Raw genomic sequence first — 25,702 nt, 5'->3', positions numbered from 1 at the left:
ATAATTATTTTATTTTAAATTAAAATAAATTATAAGGGTTGAAAATGGATTTTAATTAAAATAATAAGGATAAAAAAGGAAGAAAAAATAATAAGCTATAAGACATAAGCTAAAACGCTATTTGAAATAGCGTTTGGAAAATAAGTTATAAGCTAGTAAAATAAGCTATAAGCCTGTGATGAAAAGACTGTTACCAAATGAGTCTAAATTATCATATGAGCTTAAAAGACATAAGACATAAGCTATAAGCTCGAAAATATGTCTTACCAAACAGAGCCTGAATGTATTCTTTATTGGCTATTTTATTTTAAATTTAATCTTTATCATTTAACAAGTTGCTAATTGTTTTTTTATTTTTTATATCAATTAGTTAAAATAATTTATAGTTTTTCTCTTAATTTATCTATGTTTTTTTAACTAAAAAAAAAGTAAAATAAATATATTTTATATTTATTAAATAGTTTAATATCTATTTTTTAAAATTATGTATTCTAAAGAGGGGCTGCTTTTATAAATTTTTTTATCTAAATTATTAATTTTGAGATTTTTTTAATAATTTTTTCGGACTTTTTTTTCTTCTTCAAAATCGCTAGTCTTATCTCAATCCAATAAAATTTTCTTTTAGAGATATCTTTGCCATAAAACATCTAACATATTTGTTCATTTGAGTCATCCAATTTAAATTTGATTTCTTTGCATCACATAAAACACCTACTATTCCAGAGTTTTGTGCTTAACAGAAACTCGTTTATTGTTTGGTTAATCATACTAATAGTTTGTTTAATGTATTGAAGATGTGTGAAGGATTATATAAATAAGGGCGGAGGAAACAAACAAAGATGGCAAGAAAACAAATTAATTATTAATTAAGTTTAGCCGTGGTTTAAATAAATAAAAGCGATACTACTACAAAGTTCCGAAACCAGCGATAGACAAGGCCTTTAAATTCCCCTTCGCACAAACATAATCACAAATTTTATATTTTCTTCCCGAACCTTTCTCATCACACTCTAACAAGGTACACTCGTCCTTCTCTCCTTTCTTCCCTCTTCCTCCCTCTCTCTCTCTTTTTTCTTCCTATATAAATAAATAACTACCACCTCTCTCGCATCTTCTTCTTCTTCTTCTTCTCTCAAATCTCAAATTCCTCGATTTCGTTTCTCTTTGATCAGGTAACAATGGTGCTCTTCAATGTTTCACGCATTCAAACCACTCCCTTCGATGGACAGAAGCCTGGAACCTCCGGTCTCCGCAAAAAGGTGATTCCATTTCACACTCTTTAACTCCATTTCATCGTTTCCTCAATTCATTTTGATTTTATTATTATTATTCGATTTATTTTTCTGATGATTATATTGCTGGATCGTATCGTGAAGTTAGATCTTATCAATCCGATCTGTTTTCGAACATGTTGATTCGATTGTAATCTGCATCTGATTTTTACGTTTTGTATGAATTGTGATTGGATCAGAAAGAACTAAGCTAGATGATATGTTAACAGTTTGCATGCTCGCATTTCATATTCATTTTCAGCAATTAATGATCGAGAAATTTGATTTATGATTACTCATTCAATCACATTGTAATTTGAATTTAAATCTAAATTCATTACGTGTTGCAAGATCAAGATCGGTTTCACATGGATTCAGTTGCTGTTTCTCTTCGATTGCTTTTTTACTACTCATCGGAATCACATTGTCATTGATTGTAGTTTGAATCACGTGGATTGGATTGTTGATTATTCGTGTTTTCTAATAATGTATTGGCTGGATCTTTACAGGTGAAAGTATTTGTGCAACCTCATTACCTTGAAAACTTTGTTCAGGCATCATTCAATGCATTAACTGAAGAAAAAGTTAGAGGTTGGTGTTCATTTATGTTTTGTTTTACGGCATCACTCAAACTGATGATAGTGAAATTAATATGACTTTTTTTTAATCCTTTCCGAAAAAGATCAGCATTCAGCATATCTTGTTTGTCAATATAGATCCATATCTTTATATGTTGTTTTTTTTAAAAGGTTTCCTTTTGAGTTTCAATTATACTGCAATGTGGGTTTTGATAACTGTACCTTTCATATTTGTAGGTGCAACACTAGTTGTATCTGGTGATGGTCGTTATTATTCGGAGCAGGCAATTCAGGTACTTTTAACATATATGCCGTTCTTGCCTTTTAATGTGTACTTTTTTATTTCTGAAGAATTTGGTTTATTAATTATGCTATTCATGAATTGATACCATCTCTATTGCAAACTTGACATTTGCATTGCTTTGATGCCTTGGTAGATTTATTTGATGTTGTTGCTCTGAAATCGAGCTTCTTTGGTTTAAGTTGATTAGTACTTCCAATACACAAATCAGGCAGGCATTTTGACTAATCTAGTTTCACCACTCGTGGTCTTTTGGATATAATTTATTGTTTCGGTCTTTGAAATGGCTGTCACATTAAGCTAAACTATTAAACTATAAAGTACAAATTAAAGAATATAGTAACAAGGAGACAGAAACCAAATTATTATTTTCCAGCTTCAAAACATGTTTCTTTAGCTTACTACACCACTGGTTTATGCATCTTTTCGATAGTGACTTTCTTGTATGGGGGATATACATAACTTGCTGTACATCACATGCATATCTTCTTAAAAGCAATATAATATTAAGTAGTACATCATTAATGATTTTGATAAATCTGTAGATTATAACTAAAATGGCAGCAGCAAATGGAGTAAGACGTATTTGGATTGGTCAAAATGGGTTGCTTTCAACTCCTGCAGTATCTGCTGTTATACGTGAAAGAGTTGGAGCTGACGTAAGTCATGTTTTCTGTAATTTACTTCTCTTCATACTTCCTTTCTCTTTGAATAGATATTTTTTTCTTGGTTTTATCCAAGACAGGCCATGTTTTTTTTAGTCTAGGCAACTATTTTCCTCCTGAATTAAAGAAAAGCAGTGCATAAAAAAAAGTTAATTTACAGGGATCCAAGGCAACAGGAGCATTTATACTGACAGCAAGTCACAACCCTGGAGGTCCTAATGAGGTGAGTACTTCCATGTTTTACTCATAATCATTTTTGGAAGAATATATTTGATCAGTGATTATGATAATTGGTATAGGGATTTAATGTGAGTCTTGCACACTATTTCTGAAATCTGAACCGAGATGTATGACATTTAGCCGGTAGGTTGCTCACCTAAATATTTGAGATTGACTTATAGTTCTTGGATGTAATTTCCTTGAATCACGGAATGACATGATAGAACATTTATATTCTTCCTTCATTTGTAGCTTTTGGATAAACGATATACCTGTTTACTCTTTTCAAGTTCTCCTTATACTTTCAAAATTCCTAAGTAGCTGGTCGGCCTTAGGTGATAACTGTTGGTATAGAATGATCTGATTGGTTCAGATTGGAATGTTAAGACCAAATAGTAAGAAATAGGTGGGAAACTTTCTGTGAAACGATATTCGTTTTGAAGTGGTAAATAGAGGATTTGAGTGCTAAGCTTTGATTTAGTCTGATGTTGAAATCTTGTGTTTATGTGCCCACAAAAGCATTACTCAGTCCCTCCCCCAAAACAAAACAAAAAAGGCAGATAGGCTTTCTACCATGGTAAATCACATTTCAGTTTTGGATGATTGTAAACATTGCTGAAGCTGAACATAGGAAATAGCATTTCTTGTGGATATCAATGAGACATAACCTGAAGTTAATAAAAGGTAAACTTAGTGTTATAAGGCTCCAGCTATGATGGGTTTAGGAAACAATTAGACCCATTGTGGGTCTTATGTAAGTAGCCTTCAAGCATTACTTTTCATTTGAAAGAGAGGCTAGTTCCATAATTCAAACCCGTGATCTCCAAGTCATACGGCTGCGACTTCAATCTTTACGTTATGGCTCCTTTTTCACATAATGTAACTTAATAAGATGAATATTTTCAAAGGTGAATGTGTTGAGTAGATAGATGTTAGGCTAGGTTAATTAAATAGAATCAACTTCTTATTCAGATGTAAGTTTCTTGTATGATATTATACTATTATACTGAGACATTGTTGCATAGAAAACCAACTCTAAGTGTTTGTTCCTGTCAATTGGTTTCCATCATGCAGGACTTTGGGATTAAATATAACATGGAAAACGGTGGACCTGCACCCGAGGGAATTACTAACAAAATATATGAGAACACAACAACAATCAAGGAGTACTTGATTGCTCCAGATCTGCCAAATGTACTGCTCACAACCTGGCTTCAGATTTTCCCATATCTTTATTTATCTAACTAAGATTTCTATGTGGTTCATCTACCTAAACCTTGTTCCCAATCATCAATTTGTTTTCCCAGGTGGATATCTCCACAGTAGGTGTCACAAACTTTACAGGGCCTGAAGGACCATTTGATGTTGAGGTGTTTGATTCAGCAAGCGATTATATAAAGTTGATGAAGTAAGATATTTTACAGAATTGACATAGTATTTCACTCTTCATTTACACAAAAACAGCTTTAAGGAAATGGATTTAATCATAACATCTCATGTCACTACACCACTTGACCTAGACAATTGGAGAGTTTTAAGGGAATACAAATGTTCTTAAACTGACATGCTTCGAAAATTTGTTTTGATAAGTTTTTTCGACTTTTCAATTTGTTTATTCAGTTTGGAGTCACTTTTAAGACTGTTTTCGAAAGTATGAATTTGATTTTAATATGATAGTCAAACATTCTATCTAGTCACGTGCTTCTACCAACTCAACTCTCTTACTCCTCGGTTGATATTTTGCAGGTCAATTTTTGACTTTGAATCTATCAGGAAACTGCTGACATCTCCTAAATTCAGTTTCTGGTATCTTTTGTGAATGCTGTTTTAAATTTTGATATAGAATAATCTTAATTTTTGCCCTTTTCATCATCCCAAAACATAATGGAAAATTTCTGTAACTTTATTGAAGTTATGATGCATTACATGGAGTTGCTGGAGCTTATGCAAAAAGTATTTTTGTGGATGAGCTTGGGGCACAAGAAAACTCTTTGATAAACTGTGTACCAAAGGTCTTTATTCGCATATGGATTACATCAATGATAAGCTTTAAGTAGTCTGGAATATTTAGCAATGCCTACCAATTTTTGATTTGTGGATGACTTTCTTGGATACAGGAAGACTTTGGAGGGGGACACCCAGACCCCAACTTGACATATGCAAAAGAGTTGGTTGCTCGTATGGGATTGGGAAAATCAGAACCACAAGGTGAGGTCCCAGAGTTTGGTGCTGCTGCTGATGGTGACGCAGATCGCAACATGGTACTTGGTAAAAGGTAGTGGAGCTCAACTTGTGATAAGTTTAAACCTTTTCTATTTTTATTTTTTTTTACTTACACTTTTCTTTTGTATGTTAGGTTTTTTGTCACTCCCTCGGACTCTGTGGCCATTATTGCTGCAAATGCTGTTGAAGCAATACCCTACTTTTCTGCTGGCTTAAAGGGAGTTGCCAGGTTTTCATCATATTTTCAAGTTTTTAGCTTCTCTGTCTCTGTCACACACATGCACACACAGACTTCAGTGTGTTTGTGTGTGCAAGCATATAAAAACACATGTGATCATGTGAAATACAGTAATGGAAGGCTTATACTTGTAATTGTCTATATGGTTGCTGCAAAAGGGGAAATCATATGTGTTTATAGTAGGACAATGAAATAGGAAGGAACTCCATTGAATTTAATACAAAGATATATTTATAACTCTTGGGTAATGGACAAGGTTTTTTTTATTGGTAGTTCTTGCCTCGGTGGCCCATAGTTCTTTATCCGCTTTTGGTTCTTGAGATTATTTCCTAGCAATTTAATCTTATGGAACTTGACTTCTCGGCACTATTTTTACCAGTATATAAATGTTTTGAAGTGTTAAAAAGATCACTGTAAATGTTTTGTAGGAGCATGCCAACCTCTGCTGCCCTGGATGTTGTAGCAAAAAATCTGAATTTGAAGTTTTTTGAGGTAAACTGTTTCTATTGTCTTGAAGTGCGAAAATGATCACTAGTTGCTATTAGACGGTTATTTGATTTATTATTCAAAACCAGGTTCCCACGGGTTGGAAATTCTTTGGTAATTTAATGGATGCTGGATTGTGTTCAGTTTGTGGTGAAGAAAGTTTTGGGACTGGTATGTGATTGCTACTGCATTAAGAAGAGAAAACTGCAATCTTGTAAACTTACTCAAACCTCTTATTATCTGCGATTGTTGGTGTGTTTATGGATAGGTTCGGACCACATTCGTGAGAAGGATGGAATCTGGGCAGTTTTGGCCTGGCTATCCATACTTGCATATAAAAACAAAGATAATCTTGAAAGCAAGCTTGTAACAGTTGAAGACATTGTTCGCCAGCATTGGGCTTCTTATGGGCGCCACTATTATACTCGATATGACTACGAAGTATGTTTCAGTTACATTTTATCCTACTTTAGTATAATTCCTTCTGAAAATCAGTTAACCTAATCGATCCCCGCCCCCCTTAAAGAATGTGGATGCAGGTGCAGCAAAGGAACTGATGGCACATTTGGTCAAACTGCAGTCCTCACTCCCAGAAGTCAATGAGTATGTTAATATTAATACCCAACTTTATTTAAACTTTGAGATTGCTTTCAGTATGTTTTCCTCATGATGAAGTAAAAGCTTTTCAAGTCTGACCTAGACTTGACATTCTCCAAGCAATTGGTGTTTAGAAAGTAGAAATTGACTTCTATATCAGAATAATGATCCCCCATGGCTATTTAGCAGTGCTTTCTTATCCTTATGGTTACTTATTGCACTTCTAAATACTCTACCAGCGAGAGCAAACCTATACTATCGTGTAACTTTTTAATCATAGGCGTTAAATAAGAGCATTAAATAAGAGATTTACAATTAGAAAACACGTAAGCTGACTACCCATTAACCAAAAACTCGAGCAATCATAGAACAAAATCATTGGTAACATCGGGCAGACTTCTCTAGGAGTCATGACTCATGACTTAAAATGAAACATAAAACTCACTATCCAAAGAATCTAGGTAGCTAGCACTTCCTGAATAAAAATACCAATGGTGATGTACTTTACTCACAACTTCAGAAGTCTTTTGGGAGTTCTTTGCTGCCACTTTGAACGTGCTATCCTCCTTCAGAGTATCTCCAGTGTTGAATCTCTTTTCTGTCTCGCCTCAGTGCCTAGGTGGCCACATCAGCTGCATTTGATGATGGTCTATTTTAAATTGGAGGGCCAGTTTGAAAATAGTTTTATAATTATTTATAATTAAGTTCAAAACTAATTAGTTGATGGACATGGTATGACCTACCTGTATGCGTTACCTTTTATGAGAATGTGTCTGAGGAATAACATGGTATGGTTGAAGTTAAAGTTTCTCTCATCATAAATTTAATGGATTTTATTCATTGTCTTTTTAGGATTATTAAGGGGGCAAGTTCAGATGTGTCAAAGGTTGTCCACGGTGATGAATTTGAATACAATGATCCTGTGGATGGTTCCATTTCATCACACCAGGGCATCCGATATTTGTTTGAGGATGGATCCCGATTGGTAAGTTTAGTGATTATTATTCTCTTTTTGATGATAAGTACTGATTATGCATTACTAGCTTAGTTGGATAGAAAATGCATGTGGACTTGAAAATACATTTTGTCTAGCAAATCATTGTTAATTTCAGTTTGTTTACCAAATGCTATGGATTTATTGCAGATTTTTTGTTTCCATGAATATATTCACTTTTTCATACTTACCTGCTCCTAACTATTTTATTGTCTTACCTTCTTCGCGTAACTTCCTTCCTCAGATCTTCCGCCTCTCTGGAACTGGATCAGAAGGTGCAACTATTCGACTATACATCGAGCAATATGAGAAGGATCCATCAAAGATTGGGAGACTTTCACATGAAGCACTTGCACCTCTTGTAAGATCTTATATAGTTTAAATATACATTTTCAGTGCCAAGCTTGCATTCGTCTTAACTAGTTGAATTGTCTTAATAACAGGTGGAGGCTGCTTTGAAACTTTCAAAGATGGAGGAGTTCACCGGCCGATCTGCCCCCACAGTCATCACATAAATGCATACTTCAGGAACCAAGTCATTTCCTATTGTCTGTCAAAATTCCAATCCTATGTTAATTTTACGAGTAGCCAACCTATATTGTTGGTTGTTTTCAGCCCTTATTATGGGCAGTTGAGTGGAATTTGTATTACTTTAACTAAATTTTGATGTGCTAAATAATTTGAAACTGCCGAGTGCTGATTATATATGCTCTTAACATGATGTTAATTCCTCTTTGGCTGGAACTTTTTGCTACTCTTTTCTTAATTCCTTCATTTTTTTTCTTTGGTTTGGCTTATTTGCTATGCTTTGGAATGGATTTTTCACCAGCCTAGCTGATTAGTTGTAAATAATGCTTTTGGATCTATGGCATCCGCACCTATGATAGCCAGCCTCTAGTATTTGGTCATGAAACTCTGAAAATGGTCTTGAAAGTGTTCATTTATCTTACTTTTCATTATTCTATTCTCAAATAACACCGAAGACTTTTGTTTATAAATAAAGATGGAGAAAATATATTGACAACAAATAAAATTTATCAGATAAAGAGGAGAATTTTTTTATTTGGTATAACATTGGTGTAGGGTGACAGAAAGAAACAAGGGAGTCAAGCAATTTCAACACATTTCGATCAAGCTGACTTGACAGGGATTCATATAGCAAAACCAAAAAAATATCTTTGTATGCCACAATCTAAGAATAACAGGAAAGCTATTGAGAAATTCTTTCGGTCAGCTTAATAGGCTATGTATTTTGCAAGAGCAAGTAAGCTTGTCCGCTTTCTCAACCATATCTAAGTTCAACCCTTTCCAAAATAGAGAGGTGTTTGAGCAAAGTGTTGCGCCCAAGGATAAAAGGAAAAATTATGTATTATAGATGCATCCACAAATACAAGGACAAATTCATATTTTTGTTATGTTCACCCTCCCTATGACACCTATGAGATGAGAGAAGTAATGTCCAGTATATAATGAAATTATGATATTTTAAAATTGTAAAATTTTGTAAGTGTTGTGATATTTTTTAGAGACTCAGTCATCCGGTTCGATCAATTTAATAAATATATAGTATTGCAATAGAGACTTGTTTATTCAAGTGAATTATCTGATTTAATCCAATTTAATCATACAGTTCGACCTGTGATCCAGTGGTTCAACCAATGAACCAGTGACCCATTACCCTCACCAATTTAATGACCGGTCTGATTTTTAAAACACTAATTTCAAATGTGATTTTGAAACATTCACATTAATGAGACAATGCGAATGAATTGAGTTTATAAATGAAAGACCTTTTACTTTTCTTTTTTTTCATTTTGCAAATCAATGTTGTATGATTTGAATTACACTAAACTCAAATTTAGATATTATATATAAATTCGGCTGATTGTTTACTACTCTTCCTATGGTTTATTCATAAAAGAAAGTTTATCTTTTAAATTTATTAAATTATCAAATATTTAAGAGTATGCTAAACTATGATTAATTAAGCCTAATTGACAAATTAGATTGCATTGAAGAGAAGAAAACTAGAATTAAGTTAAAAACTTGCTTAAAATATTTAACTAATTTATGTTTATAATTCTAAAAGATAAAAGAATTTTTTTGATTAAATATCTCCATATTTTACCTAATTTCAATTTGAAATTTGTCCTGGACTACGCCTAGCCTCATGCAAGGCAGACCCAACTCGGCGCAGGCCCAATCCACTTTGTCCAAACTGTCCAACATAGGCCCAGTCCAGCTTTGCCGTAATTGTCCTGCATCACTCACGGTCAAACCTGCTCACGTGTAAGACGAGGTCTCCATGAACGGTCAACTAACCGCCCATCTCCTGCTCTCCAAAAATAACGGGTTGCCCCTAGATCCTCGGAGTGATCAACCAGGAAGGAGACCACGTGTTGGTCTCCACACTCTCGTGGATCATGGTAGTCTCTACTATTGGGCCTCACGATCCAACCCAATAAGGAGATCTTGGTCCACCGCTGGGGACACTATAAATATCCTCTCTCAGTAGAGAGTCATGTATTTAATCATTCACTCTTTCACTCTCTTACCTTGTACTTGCTTCTTCACTTTGAACCTGACTTTGGAATCGGAATACCTTGCAGGTACACCCCATTCACAAAAGTTCTCCAAATGCTGGCCGTGACAATTCATTCTGATCAGGTATGATCAAAATTCAAACAATTTCTTTTCACCATTTGTGAAAATGTGACAAATCTTTATACAAGAACTTCTTATGACATTTTATAGATAAAAAATGAATATTTAAAAATAAACATAATATCGATTTTAAGTACAGAAAAGTGAGGGGAAGACTAAACTGATAGAATTTGAAAGAAGAAAATTAATTTTGATATTTAAGTCAAATTGAAGAATTCAAATTGTAATTAATCTAAAATAATTATTGAATATATATTTGTTCAATTTTTAGGAGGGGAGAGGAGGGGATGGGAGCAAAATTCCTCTAAATTACACTTTTTGCGTCCCCCAAATCGGAAGGATTCGGAGGGGAGGGAAGGTGATTTTGATATTTAATAAATTAATAATATTTTACTAAAATATCCTCCGTTTTATTTTATTATTTTAAAGTTATTATTTTCTTTCGTGTTCCTACTTTTCTTTTTTGCGATTTTTCTCGATTGCTTTCATCAACTTATTATAACTATTATCTACCTTCAAATTATTTTCAAATTTTTGTAGTTAATATAAATCATAATCATTTTATTATTCTTATAATTTTTTTAATATTTGTATATGTTCATGTTTTCTTCTAATTTTTTTATTTATCCTATTATATTTTTTTATATCAAGTTTTAAATTCATTTCATTTTATTTTTTGTTTATTCAGTTTATTAAAAAATTTAAATTATTAATTTTAATAATAACTTATTTTATACGATTTAAAAATTATGATTAGGGTATAGTTTCATTTGTGTCAGAGAGTTATAATCTGAATCAAGTGTACTCGGTTTATTAACGTTATGGTAAATTATAATATTTTAGTCCTTCAATATTAAAAATTTTATTACCAAAATATTACGTATGAATTTTTTATATTTGCATATCATATCACTTTTATAAGATCATAAGAATAAAAATGTAATTTATTAATAAAACCCCTCCCCTCTTGAACCAAACATATTTTTAATTAAAACTCCTTCACTCCCCTCCCCTCTCTTATTTTGAACCAACCCCTCACCTCACCTCTCCTCCACTTCCCTCTATTAAAATTCCTCTCTTCCCTTCGCTCTCATTTGAACCAAACAGACTTTTAATATAATTAATTAACAATAATAAAATTCTCATAATTAATGATAAAAAATAAATCTATAATCCCACTTATCCCACTACTTCATTATCAATTAAAAAAATTAAAATTTATAGTAAATAAAAAATAGCTATAACGTAATTAATTAGTTTTTTTATTAATATGTATTATATGTTAACTATTTGTAATTAGTAGTATTCTTTCTAATATTATTATTTCTTAACTCTATTGATATATGTTAATTATTCTTTTTTTTTTCTTCGTATTTCACTATTTATTCATTTCATATTTCACTCTCTCTCTCTCTCTCTAATAATCACCACTAACTCATTTTATATCTAAATTCAATTTCTCATTTTTATTTTTATTAATAATTTCAAAAAAATTTAAAAAAATTGTTGAGATAAAATAATTAATATTGCATGGAGTATAGAAACCATTTTCTTATTAGAATTAGAACTCAAAGGAGTGAATCAAGACGAATGTTTTTAACAAGTATTTCAACGATATTTTAAATTATAAAATCAAATTTTTTGTCAGTGAAATACATTCTCAATTGTAGGTAGAATCATAATACATGGATTTATTTTAAGAATTCATTTAAATAATATAATTAACAAAAACGATCCTAGAAAAGAAATAAAAGGCTAGGAGGCTCAAATGGCCCAATGATTTAAAAAGCTCTAAGAACATGTTGCCTTTGAATCGTGTGTTTTCTATTTCATTTTGTTTCTCATAGTTCTTTCGCTAGTCTTTTCTGTTAGCAAAGCTTTTAATCACTATATTTTGGTTCAAATATGGAGTCCCACTTTTTGCCGGGATTTGGCTTGCATTATTCCCCCCCAGTGGAGAATCATTTTCATCTACATGGATAATGGCCGAAGGAACTCCATTACCCTTCTCAACCTGCAGACTTTTCCAAGGGGCTCGCGGCAATGAGGTAATACTTTTATTTCTGTTTTATGCTACACCATACTACTCTCATACATAAATAATATTGATCTTCAGTGTTACCATTCCGTGTCAGTCTTAATCGTTCTAGCAAGTATGAACTTATTGTTTTGCTGAATATTTGATTGATTGCTTTGATTTATAAATTGAATTGATGAAGATTCTTGAATAAAATTGTGCACGTAAGATGTTTGTTTTAATTTTTGACGTAAAGCTAACTTCCAAAACTTGCAGTATTATGTGATAGTGGATTCTGGATATTGTGAACGTAATAAATAGATCATGTTTTCAATTGTTGACATGTCGAGACTTTGTTGCTTGTGTTGCTAATTATTGAAAAAATTAAACAAGTTGAGATGATGTTCATGAAATTGATTCTTTTTTTTTCTCTTCACGATACTCGAATCTAGTTGCTAATAATTGTTAATCATGTAGAGTTGTTGTTGATGTGAGTCATGGGAGATTCTTCCGCGAGAATTCATGTTGATGAGACCCAGTTGTTGGCTTGGGATTCTTTTTATGATTAATTGATTGATGATATGGACTTTGATTAATTGAATGTTGCTGAACTGTATGGAGATAACATGCTTTGACAAGATTGTTGAATTCTATTTGATTGATTATATCACATGTTGAGATACTTAGCTAATTGAAACATGAATTGATGAAGACATGTTCTCCTCTTGTGGTGTGATTGGTTGGTTATCTTTGTGCATGCTCTTATTGCATTTCGTTGTGATACACTTGTCGTACTGTGTGAAGTTTTGTCACTAAATACTACTTTAAGATGGAAGCATGTTTTGTTGTGTTTATGACAATAATAATTGTTTGTGTTCAGTAATAATAGAGTGGATTTTGTTGATAACATTATTGTTGTGATAAAACATACTTGATGTGTTAATGCTGGAAAATTTGATGATGTTTTGGTACTCTAAAGGTGCATAAAATGGTATTAACATGAGTGCATGATTGCTGAAAATTTTGAGTGATAGTTGTTGGTGCTTGACATAAAAATGGTGGATTAAAAAGGATAGTAATGCTGAATTTTTGCTTGAGGACTTGTTTTGATGTTCATTAGTTGAATAATGGTGACAATGGCTATGTTCTTAATTGTAGGTTGATTACATGAGTTGGAAACATAATTGTTCAACTTTAATTGGTAGTATAATCTATTTTTTGTTGCCATGAGCTTGTTTGTTGTGAAAATTGACAAAATATTGGAAAGAGTTTTGCTAACATTTGTTACATTTTCAAACTTGGTGTTATTTCTTACTTGTCATAAACATATATTTTGATTCATAATTTTATAAAAATTTGGTTGCTAGTGCTCACTTGTAAACTATATCATGAACCAAGTTCAACTTATAGAATTTTGTGTGCTCTTTGAATCAACTGTTGTGAAGCATGATCTTGAGTTTGAATGTGTTTTTGTCTTATTTGAGACTGTCATGATATTGATATTATGCAAAAATTTTGTTAGTTCCACTTACACTACATTTTCATCTTCACAACTCATGAAAAGTATCAAATTTGTTGCTTTTTAAACATAGGACTTGTTCATTTTGGTTGTTTGTTGATTCTAAATTATAAAATGTTCGTTTCCTTATGATACTAATTGATATTGAGTTGCTGGAAATTTTCTGTGTTGCTTATTCATCGCGTCTTGCTTGATTTTGACTCTTACGCGCATAGTGTTGGCTTTACCAAATTGGCCATAACTTTTTATCTATGAGGAGTTTTTAAGCATGCCAATAATATTTTCCATATGTAATAATATTTCTGGAGCTGCTAATAGTCGAGGTTGCTGGTTAGATTTATACTACCTGGAGTCTCACTTTTTAATTTGGGTGATTAGATTTATGATATTAGAGTTTTTGTTGAGTTTATGTGATTTGGATGATTGTGTTATTCATGTTGTTACTCATTATTTTTCTTATGTTACAAATGTCAATGTTGCTCTATGAGCTAACATGATCAAGTATTAGCCTTCATATATCATGCTTAACGATCATTTCTAGAATAATTAGTGGGTAAAACATTCGTCGTGTGGCGATGATCAAGGTACATACATGAAACATTGGCGTTTTCTAATGCAGTAAATCTCTTTGAAGTACTTGGGCAACATGGAATATTTCCAAGTGACAAACATGTTCTGGTAACCTATATTAAAGAAGACTTTAGCAGAGCCATAGGTAATACCATACGCCCCTATTTTGGGGGAAGCGAAAAGAATTGTTGTAGAAGTGGATTGCATAGACGATCATTTAGTCTGTGTATTAATTTGTAGACCTCTAGGTAATTTTTATCACTTTATAGATTGCCCCACAAGGGCAATTGTCCAACTAAGTTTCATTACATCACATATGTAAATCCACCACCACCGAGTCGTGCTTCTAATTCAAACAAACTTAAGCTCCTCGACGAGTGAAACATCGTACTACAGACTCCAACATTAAGGCACCTCTAGAAGTAAAAAATCTTGCTATAAGTCCAACATCAATGCTCTTCGAGCTGTCAAATATTGTCCATCAAAATGCAACATTACAGCATCTTGAGCAGCAGTCAAGAGTCTAACTATAAAATCCAACGTAAAATCTGCTCAACCAGTAAGCATCTTCTAAAAAAATCAAGCATTAAGGCACCTCGTCATTTAGTGACAATAATATTCATTGTCTTAATGCTGTGTGGCAAAATTGCAACAAAATGAAATTAAAGGTTAGTATATAACTCAATCCATTTTATATTTTCATAGTTGGTTTGGCCGTTTAACTCTGCACTCTACTATTTGCAGTTGTAGTAGCACTGTGTGTGCAGGGTGAAACAGCACTGTGTGAAGCTAATCTTAGGCCTAATATGAGCATTATTGTGAAGGCTCCCACACTTGCGCCAGAAGTTATAGAGTCACTCTCCAACATTGGATTTATATTAGGGATGCTCGGTGGATATTCTTTTGGATATTCGTCTGATATATGTTAGTATGTGAATCAGTGTTAATCCTCATAAAAGTATTTCAAACTGTGTATATTGTGTAAGAAGACCACAAATTGCATTGCGTACAGTCAAACCACACATGACTAGTCAAACCACCCACTGAATTGAGGTTGCATAGTGGAGATGACTAGTCATGTGTGGTTTGATATACGAAATGCAATTTGTGGTCTTCTTAAAACACAATATACACAGTATGAATTAGACTTTTATGGGGATTATGCATTGATTCATAAACTAAAAACTAACATATATCAGAAAAATATCCAGAAGAATATCCACCGAGCATCCCTAATATAAATTCAATGTTGGAGAGTGGCTCTATAACTTCTGGCGCAGGTGTGGGAACCTTCACAACAATGCTCATATTAGGCCTAAGATCAACTTCACTGCACACACAGTGCTGCACACACAATGGTGCACACACGGTGCTGCTACAATTGCAAATAATATTAGAGTACAACGCTAAAGGGTCAGACCAACTATGAAAATATAAAATAAAATGGATTAAGTGATATACTAACCTTTAAATTTAATTTCATTTTGTTGCAATTTTGCCATACACAATATTAAGACAATGAATATTATTGTCACTAAACGACAAGGTGCCTTAATACTACATTTTTTAGGAAGATGCTTGGTTGAGGTGCCATAATGCTGGATTTTTTAAGAAGATGCTTGACTGGTTGAGGAGACTTCCCGTCGGATTTTATAGTTGGACTCTTGAGTGATGCTCAAGGTGCCGTAATGTTGCATTTTGATGGATAATATTTGACTGCTCGAAGAGCCTTGATGTTGAACCTAATAGCAAGACTTTTTACTTCTAGAGGTGTCTTAAAGTTAGAGTCTGTAGTACGATGTTTCACTCGTCGAGGAGCTTAAGTTTGTTTGAATTAGAAGCACGATTCGGTCGTGTTGGGTTTACATATGTGATATATTGAAACTCAGTTGGACAATTGCCCTTGTGAGATAATCTATAAAGTGATAAAAATCACCTAGAGGTCTACAAATTAATACACAGACTAAATGATCGTCTATGCAATCCATTTCTACAATAATTATTTACGCTCCCCAAAATAAGGGGCGTATGTATTACCTATGGCTCTGCTAGAGTCTTCTTTAGTATATAGGTTACCAGAATAGTAAGAGATTTATTGTATTAAACAATGTCAATGTTTCATGTATGTACCTTGATCCCCATTCCCCACATGATCCATGCTTTACCCACTGATGATTTCAGAAATGATCGTTAAGCATAGTAAATGAAGGTCAATACTTGGCCATGTTAGCTCGTAGGACAGCATTGACCTTTGTAATTTAATAAAAATAATGAGTAAAATCATGAATAACACAATCATCCAAATCACAAAATCACTAAAAATCAACAAAAACCATAATATCATAAATCTAATCAAAAAGTGGGACTCCAGGTAGCATAAATCTAATCTAAAACATTATTCGTATACTCAAAAACTCATCATAGATCAAAAGTTATGGATACTTTTCATGAGTTGTGAATATCGAAATGTAGTGTAAGTGGAACTAACAATTTTTTTTGCATAATATCAATACCATGACAGTCCCAAATAAACCAAAGAAATACATTCAAACTCAAGATCATGCTTTACAACAATTGATTCAAAGAACACACAAAATTCCATAAGTTGAACTTGGTTCATGATATAGTTTTAAAGTGAGCACTAGCTACCAAATTTTCATAAAATTATGCATCAAAGTATATATTTATGACAATCCATCAAGTAAGAAATAGCACAAAGTTTGAAAATGTAACAAATGATAGCAAAGCGCTTTACAATATTTTGTCAATTTTCACAACAACACAAGCTCATGGCAACAAAAAATAGATTATACTACCAATTAAAGCTGAACAATTATGTTTCAAACTCATGTAATTAACCAACAATTAAAAACAATGCCATTATCACCATTATTCAACAAATAAACATCAAAACAAGTCCTCAAGCAAAAATTTACTATCCTTTTTAATCCACCATTTTCATCCATTTTTACATCAAGCACCAACAATTATCACTCAAAATTTTCAGCAATCATGCACTCATGTTAATACCATTTTATGCAACATTCAAAATTCAGCAAAGTAACACCAAAATGTCATCAAAACTCCACCAAAACATCATCACATTTTCCAGCATTAGCACAACTAAATGTCATCAAAAATGTCAGCATTACCAAAATGTCATAAAAAATGAACAGTTTGTATTATTAATCCAAATTCAGCAACTTTCAATTAATCAAAGTTCATATCATCAATTAATCATAAAAAGAATCCCAAGCCAACAACTAGTTCCCATCAAACATTATCATCAACATGAATTCTCGCGAAAGAATCTCCCATGACTCACACCAACAACAACTCTACATGATTAACAATTATCGCCAACTAGATTCGAGTATCGTGAAGAGAAAAAAAAAAGAATCAATCTCATGAGCATCATCTCAACTTGTTTAATTTTTTCAACAATTAGCAACACAAACAACAAAGTCTCGACATGTCGACATTACGTAAAGCAAATCAATCCGGATATGAAATCAACAATTGAACACAAGCTAAATGACACAAGATCTATTTATTACGTTCACAATATCCAAAATCCACTATCACATAATACTGCAAGTCTTGGAAGTTAGCTTTACGTAAAAAAAAACTCTATGTCATAAGAAAGAAAACGATGTCAAGAATTAAAACAAACACCTTACGTGCACAATTTTATCCAAGAATTTTCATCATCAATTCAACAATTCAATTTATAAATCAAAGCAATCAATCAAATATTCGGAAAAGCAATAAGTTCATACTTGCCAGAATGATTAAGACTGAAACAGAATAGTAACACTTAAGATCAATATTATATATGTATGGGAGTAGTATGTTATAGCATAAAACAAAAATAAAAGTATTACCTCATTGTCGTGAGCCCCTTGAAAAAGTTGACCATCGATGTTTACCTTATGAGGGAGAGATATAAAGGCCCAGAAGTATTGTCATGAAATACCAACCTTCAGTAACTTCTCCACGTCATCTTAGACAGCCAACAAGGAACAATTGCAGATACGAGATCCTCAAAAACATGCTTTGAATGACTGTTATCTACATAGAAAGGTGAGGCAAGGTTATTTGGAATATTGGACCCATACATACCCTCAAAAATTTGCAAGCAAAAGATTACAATAGTTGGAGGATTTAATAATCATGAAAATCGAGGATTGAAGAAAAGAAGCAGGGACCCAAATGAGGGGGAAACCAACATTTACAGACCTGTGTAACAGCTGATTCACCAATAACCGGAAGAATATCAAGTATATGCTCGAAGACTTTTTCTGGCAAGACTTTAATAACAGCAGAAAGCAGAGAAAATATATGGTTGCTGATGACTAAAACATTGGTAGTCCGGGCACACTCAATCAGTAGCGTAATGTTAATCTTATTCGTCATTTTTTCCTGTCATGAGTAATGAAAATTAATAAAAGGAAGCAGAAAAATTAGCGAAGAGGTATTTTAAATTTTCTATTATCATTTAAATATTCGAGATTCACCATAAAAAAACATACATTCAGCGCAGCTATGCCTTTAGGAGACATGATTATATCCTCCAGGATAATCAATAGAGTCTGTTGAATATGATTTACGGATTCAAAAGGACTTGATGATGGTTGGCTTGATCCTTCCTCAAGGGAAAGAGTACCATTTACCCATTCTTCTGAAAATACCTTGCTAAGAAGTTTAAATAAGGGGTCTAAAAGAATATGCCTGCAAGAATCAACTACAAATTTAGCACAATGAAATGATTTGTCCAATTTTCCAGTCATGGTACTAGGATAATAATAAAGTCACCTGTTTGTTATGCCTTTCTTCAGTAACAAAACGTCAAGAAGGGAACTAAGAAGGTAGACTGGATCATCTATTGTGCATATGTCATTAGTGGGAAGTTCTGCTTCTTGATCTGTTGTCAATTTCTGTCTCTTTATAGTCTTTTCATCTGCTGACCTAACTGGGCCACATTTTGGTGCAAGTATGAGATCAAGTATGTGGCCAACAGTTGAGAAATCTATCTGCAATTCCATAAAAACCACAAATTATTTTCAGTTTAATTTTCGCTTTTTTTAAATGGAAGCAGGAGAAAAACACCTACTGCAATAGACAGAAACATATACCCAAAAAATATATATAATGCAAATAACTCATTGACCAAAAATATATAATAGCCAAGCGAAATCAAACTCAGAATTTAAATTTAAAATTTACACAAGAAAACATCCATCTTAATATTTCATTAAAAAAAAATAGTAGTCGGCATTTGACACAAGGTATGATATAACACTGTCTAAAATGAAAACTAATATAATCCCATGATAGCATGGCTAAATATAAGATCTACCAATTTTTCACTGGATTTATAGTTCACAACATAAACATGTCATTGTCAACCAAAGAATAATGGTGCGTTTCACATTTCATGTAAAATATCCAGTTCTTTATGTTACTCATTCTTCAAAAACATATTCAGAACTTCAAAGTCACCATAGTAAATTGATTTGTCTATATAGCAGTACGCAGTACAATTGATGATAATTATTTACTACTGGAAAGTCTTGGATGCCTTGGGGTCCTTCCTGAGCAAGCTCTGTAACTGCCCTATTTTAAAAGAGTTACTAAATGCTTGTTTTACAAATTGAAGGAAAGAGAATTTGTGGAAATGTGAACTCTTGGTCAGTTGTCACCCTGAGTGCATTGATTGAAAATGGCTCAAGTGTGTGTCGCATTTTTTAGTGGTAAACAGCTATGTTTGGTTGTCTCTGTTTTAGGATGCAATAAACTAGAGAGATACAAAACAGAAACTAAAATAAAAAACAAGCAAAAGAACCTTAATAAGACAAGACATGTTTGATGAAAAAATAACCAAAAGCAAGAAACTCACATCTATGTGCATTAAAGCCTCTTTAGTTGCACTTTGTACATCACTGTTAGCACTATGGCACAAAAAAACAAGTGCAGGAAATAAATCCTCCTGAAATACAAGAAAAAGACAATAGTTTAGGTCATAGTAGGGACTATAGATTGGTTTGGTAATGATGTTTTTCATTTACCCAATAAGAAAATTATCAGTGCATCACACCAAGAAAATGTATATGTCAGCTTATCATGAATGACAACAGACTCAAAATAAATAATTGTATTGCTAATCAGACCTTCACTTTATTCTGCAACCCCGTGTAGAATTGACTATTAAGTTTGTTCAAGACAGAGATACAAGGCTCTATATAGGCAGGGTGATCTCTAATACAAAATGCATGTCTTGACTTATACTATCATTAACCAATTAACCAGTCACCGTGTTTATTTTTGCAACAGACAAACATGTTTATTAGTGCTTTAAAGTAACATTTAAACAAAAGAGGGAGCTGAATTTCTACCAAATTATTTGTATTTTTAATATGCCACACTTACCAGACAGCAGCTTGCCAGTGTCTCAATAAGCTTAGAAGCACCTAGTACATTTTGCAAGCCATCGACATTTAAAGCTGCTTGAACAACTGTTAGATCTTTATCATCAAGCTGTCTCAAAATGGCTTCTTGAATGTCAACAAGACCCTGATCAACAAAAAAACTAGTGTAGAAGTCAAGAGTTAAAAAGTTAAGGACAAGGAATGAGTAATAGGAATCACTTATGCACTGTATAATTTGGCAAAATTTTAAAACATGAGATTTCCCGTACTCTCTTGTTCTCATATCATGCACTAACGCACACAACTAGCAGCATCGATCCAACACAACAAACACTTTGACCAAATTATAAAGTTTACACCCATGTCAATTTCAAAGCAGCTCAGATTTTTATATCAAAAATGACAAATTATAGTGTTATTTGTCATAATCAAGTGAATGTTTTGAAAATAAAATGAAAATCTCAAAATTGTTGTTTCAGTGTTTTTTTTCTCAACAAAAATACTAAGTTTAATTATATCAAGAATAATATCAGCTTTAATAAAGGTATATCAGAAATTCAATTTTTTAAACTAGAACAAACGAATCCATAAACCCCTCTACCTTGTAAACCACCTAATTAAGTCTTATATCAAAATCAACTAACCCGCACCCACCAAATATGTGTAATATCTATCAATGACCTTAAACCTCCCTCTCTCTCAGCAACAACACATATATTAGATAACAAATATAATCAGTTCAAATCATTTGAAATGGAACTCAACATATAGAAATACATTTCCAAATAAAACCATTTTGACAAATATACAACACAGCCTTTTCAGATAAAATATAATCAAAAATAGGCAATAATATTTAACCAATAGGCCACAATGATCAGAGATTTTTGTAAAATATTGGTAATTAACCATATTGAGCAAAAATTTTGAATTTTTCAACTCCAAGGATGTTCTTAAACCATTGTCACACATGAAAATATAAATGAAAGATATAGCTTTAGGAGGAGAGGGTAAAAGTAGCAGCAGAGCATAGATACCTCTGAAACAAATGCCTCGTTATTCATGATGCCAGAAGAATTTATATCACGCAGTGTAGTTCGTCTAACATCAGCCTATACCACATCAAATAAGAATGAAGCTCATAATTCATAAATTCTAACAGAAAATTGATGACCATTCACACTTCAGGATTATAGACACTGAAATTCCATAGAAAGTTAATGGGTGGTACTACCTTTGGATGATACAAGGCAAACCAAACTTTAGACTCTGAGATATCAGATGGTGAATCCAAATTACCATCCAACATCTTACATAAAATCTTATACAGTGAATCGTCTTTCTTTGAATGTGATTTGTTATTCTGTTGAAGTTGAACAAGCTGAGTTCAGACCATTAAGACTTTCGTATAATTGCTCACAAAGAGAAGCATAAAAAAATTTCAGCATACCAGAATGAAATGATTAACTGCTCCACGGAGTTCAGACGGATACTTTGTATTAACAATTATCAGAATCTTTTTTGCCCATCCAGCTAATTGACATTTAAAAACAACAAAGTTGTGAGGACGATAAGCTAGGCATCATATCATAACTGAATAGTTGACTAGACTGCAACTATTAGAGCTGAGCCGAGTACAGTTGTAAAAACTAATTTAGAGGTTAGTTACAGCAGTTACAACTATTGGTGATAGAATCCAAAAATTAATTTCCATTCATATTAAATTTTCTCACGTTCTAGAATTCCCTGAAATCTTAATTCAGAATCATAATACATACCTGACATCAAAGATATTGAGTCGTCAACTTTTTGGGATAGTTTCACACAAGTTGATAGGATTTTGGTGACCACGTGATGAACAGAATCATTTATGGGGACCTTTTCTATCAAGGACAGCAAAGCCTGCTGGCAGTATTCATCTTTAGAACTGCGAATGAATAATAATCAGTATTCATTCACAAGATGAAAATAGGATAAAAAATTCTGTCACAACATGGTACCTGGACAAGAATGATTAAGGCAATAAGGGACAACCGAAACCAATTAAGATATGAAGATCTGTCGACTCTTTAGCAGCAACAACGAAATGCTCTCTTTTAGTACATGAACGAACAACAACGACAACGAAATGCTCTCGCCGCTCATCACTCTCTGTTCTCAAGGTTTCACTCATTCATCTTGCTTTCTCTCACGATGTTCAATCAACGAATGCAAGCAACAAGCAATGAAACCCGATGTTCAATCAACGAATGCAAGCAACAAGCAATGAAACCCTTATCCCACAAAAATCCTAAATCCCCGATCTTTCAATATTGATTCAGATTACATATTACAATAATTATCGGGCAAAACGGAAGCAAGTTACAAAAATAGAGATGAGGTTACGTCGGAGATACCCTCGATGGAGCGGATTCAACACCTTCAGGTAAGCGCCCTTGACTCTTTTCTTCTTCGTCGACCTTCTCGCTTCTGGATTTCTATGCGTTTTGTGTGCAGTTCGTGTGTGACTACTGTAGAGTGGCGTGGTGCGATGTGTTTGAGGGAGGTGAAGTTTCGTGTGTTTGTTGGTGAGGCTGTAGGTTCGATTATTGCTGTTGAGGGTGAGTTGTGGTTGAGCGTTGAGGTGAAGGATGAGAGTTTCTTTGCAGGTTGTGTTGTATTTGTCGTTTTGAGTGGGACTCAGATTCGTATGGGGTGTGTATCGATGAGATTGAGTGAGGTTTTGAGGGACCGAAGGGAAAATTGAAACTGATTTGAACAGGTTTTGTGCAGAGATGCTGGGATAGTGGAGCAGCAAGATGAAGAAGACATTTCCTGTGTTTTTTTTTTTTTTGTCTTTTTTTTTTTTGGTACTATTTTGTTTAATGTAAAAAAAGTATTAAAAAACTTATTTACAAATATTTACTACCTTTGGATGATACAAGGCAAACCAAACTTTAGACTCTGAGATATCAGATGGTGAATCCAAATTACCATCCAACATCTTACATAAAATCTTATACAGTGAATCGTCTTTCTTTGAATGTGATTTGTTATTCTGTTGAAGTTGAACAAGCTGAGTTCAGACCATTAAGACTTTCGTATAATTGCTCACAAAGAGAAGCATACAAAAATTTCAGCATACCTGAAGGAAATGATTAACTGCTCCGCGAAGTTCAGACGGATACTTTGTATTAACAATTATCAGAATCTTTTTTGCCCATCCAGCTATTTGACATTTAAAAAACAACAAAGTTGTGAGGACAATAGGCTAGGCATCATATCATAACTGAATAGTTGACTAGACTGCAACTATTAGAGCTGAGCCGAGTACAGTTGTAAAAACTAATTTAGAGGTTAGTTACAGCAGTTACAACTATTGGTGATAGAATCCAAAAATTAATTTCCATTCATATTAAATTTTCTCACGTTCTAGAATTCCCTGAAATCTTAATTCAGAATCATAATACATACCTGACATCAAAGATATTGAGTCGTCAACTTTTTGGGATAGTTTCACACAAGTTGATAGGATTTTGGTGACCACGTGATGAACAGAATCATTTATGGGGACCTTTTCTATCAAGGACAGCAAAGCCTGCTGGCAGTATTCATCTTTAGAACTGCGAATGAATAATAATCAGTATTCATTCACAAGATGAAAATAGGATAAAAAATTCTGTCACAACATGGTACCTGGACAAGAATGATTAAGGCAATAAGGGACAACCGAAACCAATTAAGATATGAAGATCTGTCGACTCTTTAGCAGCAACAACGAAATGCTCTCTTTTAGTACATGAACGAACAACAACGACAACGAAATGCTCTCGCCGCTCATCACTCTCTGTTCTCAAGGTTTCACTCATTCATCTTGCTTTCTCTCACGATGTTCAATCAACGAATGCAAGCAACAAGCAATGAAACCCGATGTTCAATCAACGAATGCAAGCAACAAGCAATGAAACCCTTATCCCACAAAAATCCTAAATCCCCGATCTTTCAATATTGATTCAGATTACATATTACAATAATTATCGGGCAAAACGGAAAGCAAGTTACAAAAATAGAGATGAGGTTACGTCGGAGATACCCTCGATGGAGCGGATTCAACACCTTCAGGTAAGCGCCCTTGACTCTTTTCTTCTTCGTCGTCCTTCTCGCTTCTGGATTTCTATGGGTTTTGTGTGCAAATCGTGTGTGACTACTGTAGAGTGGTGTGGTGCGATGTGTTTGAGGGAGGTGAAGTTTCGTGTGTTTGTTGGTGAGGCTGTAGGTTCGATTATTGCTGTTGAGGGTGAGTTGTGGTTGAACGTTGAGGTGAAAGTTGAGAGTTTCACTGATGCAGACAATTGATTTAGGGGGGAAATTGAAACTGATTTGAACTTATTTGGTACGTCTTCTTCGTGCTTTCACTGATGCAGGTTTGTGTGTTCATTTTGGTGAATGATTTGGAGTAATGTGCAGAGCAACAAGAGGTAGCAGTTGGACAGGTTTTGTGCAGAGATGCTGGGATAGTGGAGCAGCAAGATGAAGACAAATCCTGTGTTATTTTTTTGTCTTTTTCTTTTTACTATTTTGTTTAATGTAAAAAAGTAAATGAACTCTAATAGAAAGGAACAAATTGGGCCCAAAAAACAAACCCTTTTTATTTGCAATTTTTTTTGATATATAACCATATAAATAAAAAAGTAATAAAATTGAATATATATATATATATATATATATATATATATATATATATATATATATATATATATATATATATATATATATATATATATATATATATATATATATATATATATATATATATATATATATATATATATATATATATATATATATATATATAACTATTATTAAAAAATACAAATATTTAATATAATGTAAATTTAATTAAAAAACTTATTTTGAATGCATCTTTAATTAAAAGATAAGAAGAAATTAAAT

At 33.0% G+C, this 25,702-nt stretch overlaps 2 protein-coding genes across 7 annotated transcripts in view; one reads left to right on the top strand and one right to left on the bottom strand.

Moving 5' to 3' along the window:
- The first annotated feature begins 884 nt into the window (after positions 1–884).
- Positions 885–8,299, top strand: LOC131604070 (phosphoglucomutase, cytoplasmic-like). 2 transcript variants are annotated; one of them, XM_058876563.1, is made up of 19 exons: positions 885–1,018; positions 1,173–1,259; positions 1,781–1,862; positions 2,087–2,142; positions 2,696–2,809; positions 2,976–3,038; positions 4,109–4,228; positions 4,342–4,442; positions 4,781–4,840; positions 4,947–5,046; positions 5,152–5,309; positions 5,391–5,486; positions 5,924–5,987; positions 6,071–6,152; positions 6,250–6,422; positions 6,508–6,584; positions 7,431–7,563; positions 7,817–7,933; positions 8,016–8,299. In XM_058876563.1, the coding sequence occupies exons 2-19, from the start codon at positions 1,179–1,181 to the stop codon at positions 8,085–8,087; spliced, it is 1,749 nt and encodes a 582-aa protein (XP_058732546.1). In that variant the 5' UTR covers positions 885–1,018; positions 1,173–1,178; the 3' UTR covers positions 8,088–8,299. The 2 variants fall into 2 exon arrangements, with proteins under 2 accessions (XP_058732546.1, XP_058732547.1); XM_058876564.1 differs by lacking the exon at positions 885–1,018 and having other exon boundaries at positions 1,087–1,259.
- Positions 8,300–11,425: 3,126 nt separating this feature from the next.
- Positions 11,426–25,702, bottom strand: part of LOC131604065 (uncharacterized protein At3g06530-like) — a 37,100-nt gene continuing 22,823 nt past the window's right edge. For 3 of the 5 annotated variants that reach the window (XM_058876557.1, XM_058876556.1, XM_058876558.1), the window contains 13 exons: positions 24,224–24,372; positions 23,895–23,977; positions 22,771–23,807; positions 22,549–22,697; positions 22,221–22,303; positions 22,005–22,133; positions 21,808–21,882; positions 20,772–20,915; positions 20,242–20,331; positions 19,158–19,375; positions 18,875–19,073; positions 18,582–18,764; positions 11,426–18,413 (listed from right to left, as the gene is read on the bottom strand). In XM_058876557.1, coding sequence (XP_058732540.1) covers positions 18,342–18,413; positions 18,582–18,764; positions 18,875–19,073; positions 19,158–19,375; positions 20,242–20,331; positions 20,772–20,915; positions 21,808–21,882; positions 22,005–22,133; positions 22,221–22,303; positions 22,549–22,555 — 1,200 coding nt within the window. In that variant the 5' untranslated portion in view covers positions 22,556–22,697; positions 22,771–23,807; positions 23,895–23,977; positions 24,224–24,372 and the 3' untranslated portion in view covers positions 11,426–18,341. Of the gene's footprint in view, positions 18,414–18,581; positions 18,765–18,874; positions 19,074–19,157; positions 19,376–20,241; positions 20,332–20,771; positions 20,916–21,807; positions 21,883–22,004; positions 22,134–22,220; positions 22,304–22,548; positions 22,698–22,770; positions 23,808–23,894; positions 23,978–24,223; positions 24,373–24,445; positions 25,328–25,702 lie in introns of those variants that run through there. The other 2 variants (XM_058876560.1, XM_058876559.1) reach the window with 2 other exon arrangements.

Source organism: Vicia villosa, linkage group LG5 (assembly GCF_029867415.1).
Source record: "Vicia villosa cultivar HV-30 ecotype Madison, WI linkage group LG5, Vvil1.0, whole genome shotgun sequence".
In the NCBI taxonomy this organism is placed as follows: domain Eukaryota; kingdom Viridiplantae; phylum Streptophyta; class Magnoliopsida; order Fabales; family Fabaceae; genus Vicia; species Vicia villosa.
Note: the sequence above shows the minus strand (reverse complement) of the source record. Positions and strands in the feature narration are given on the sequence as shown.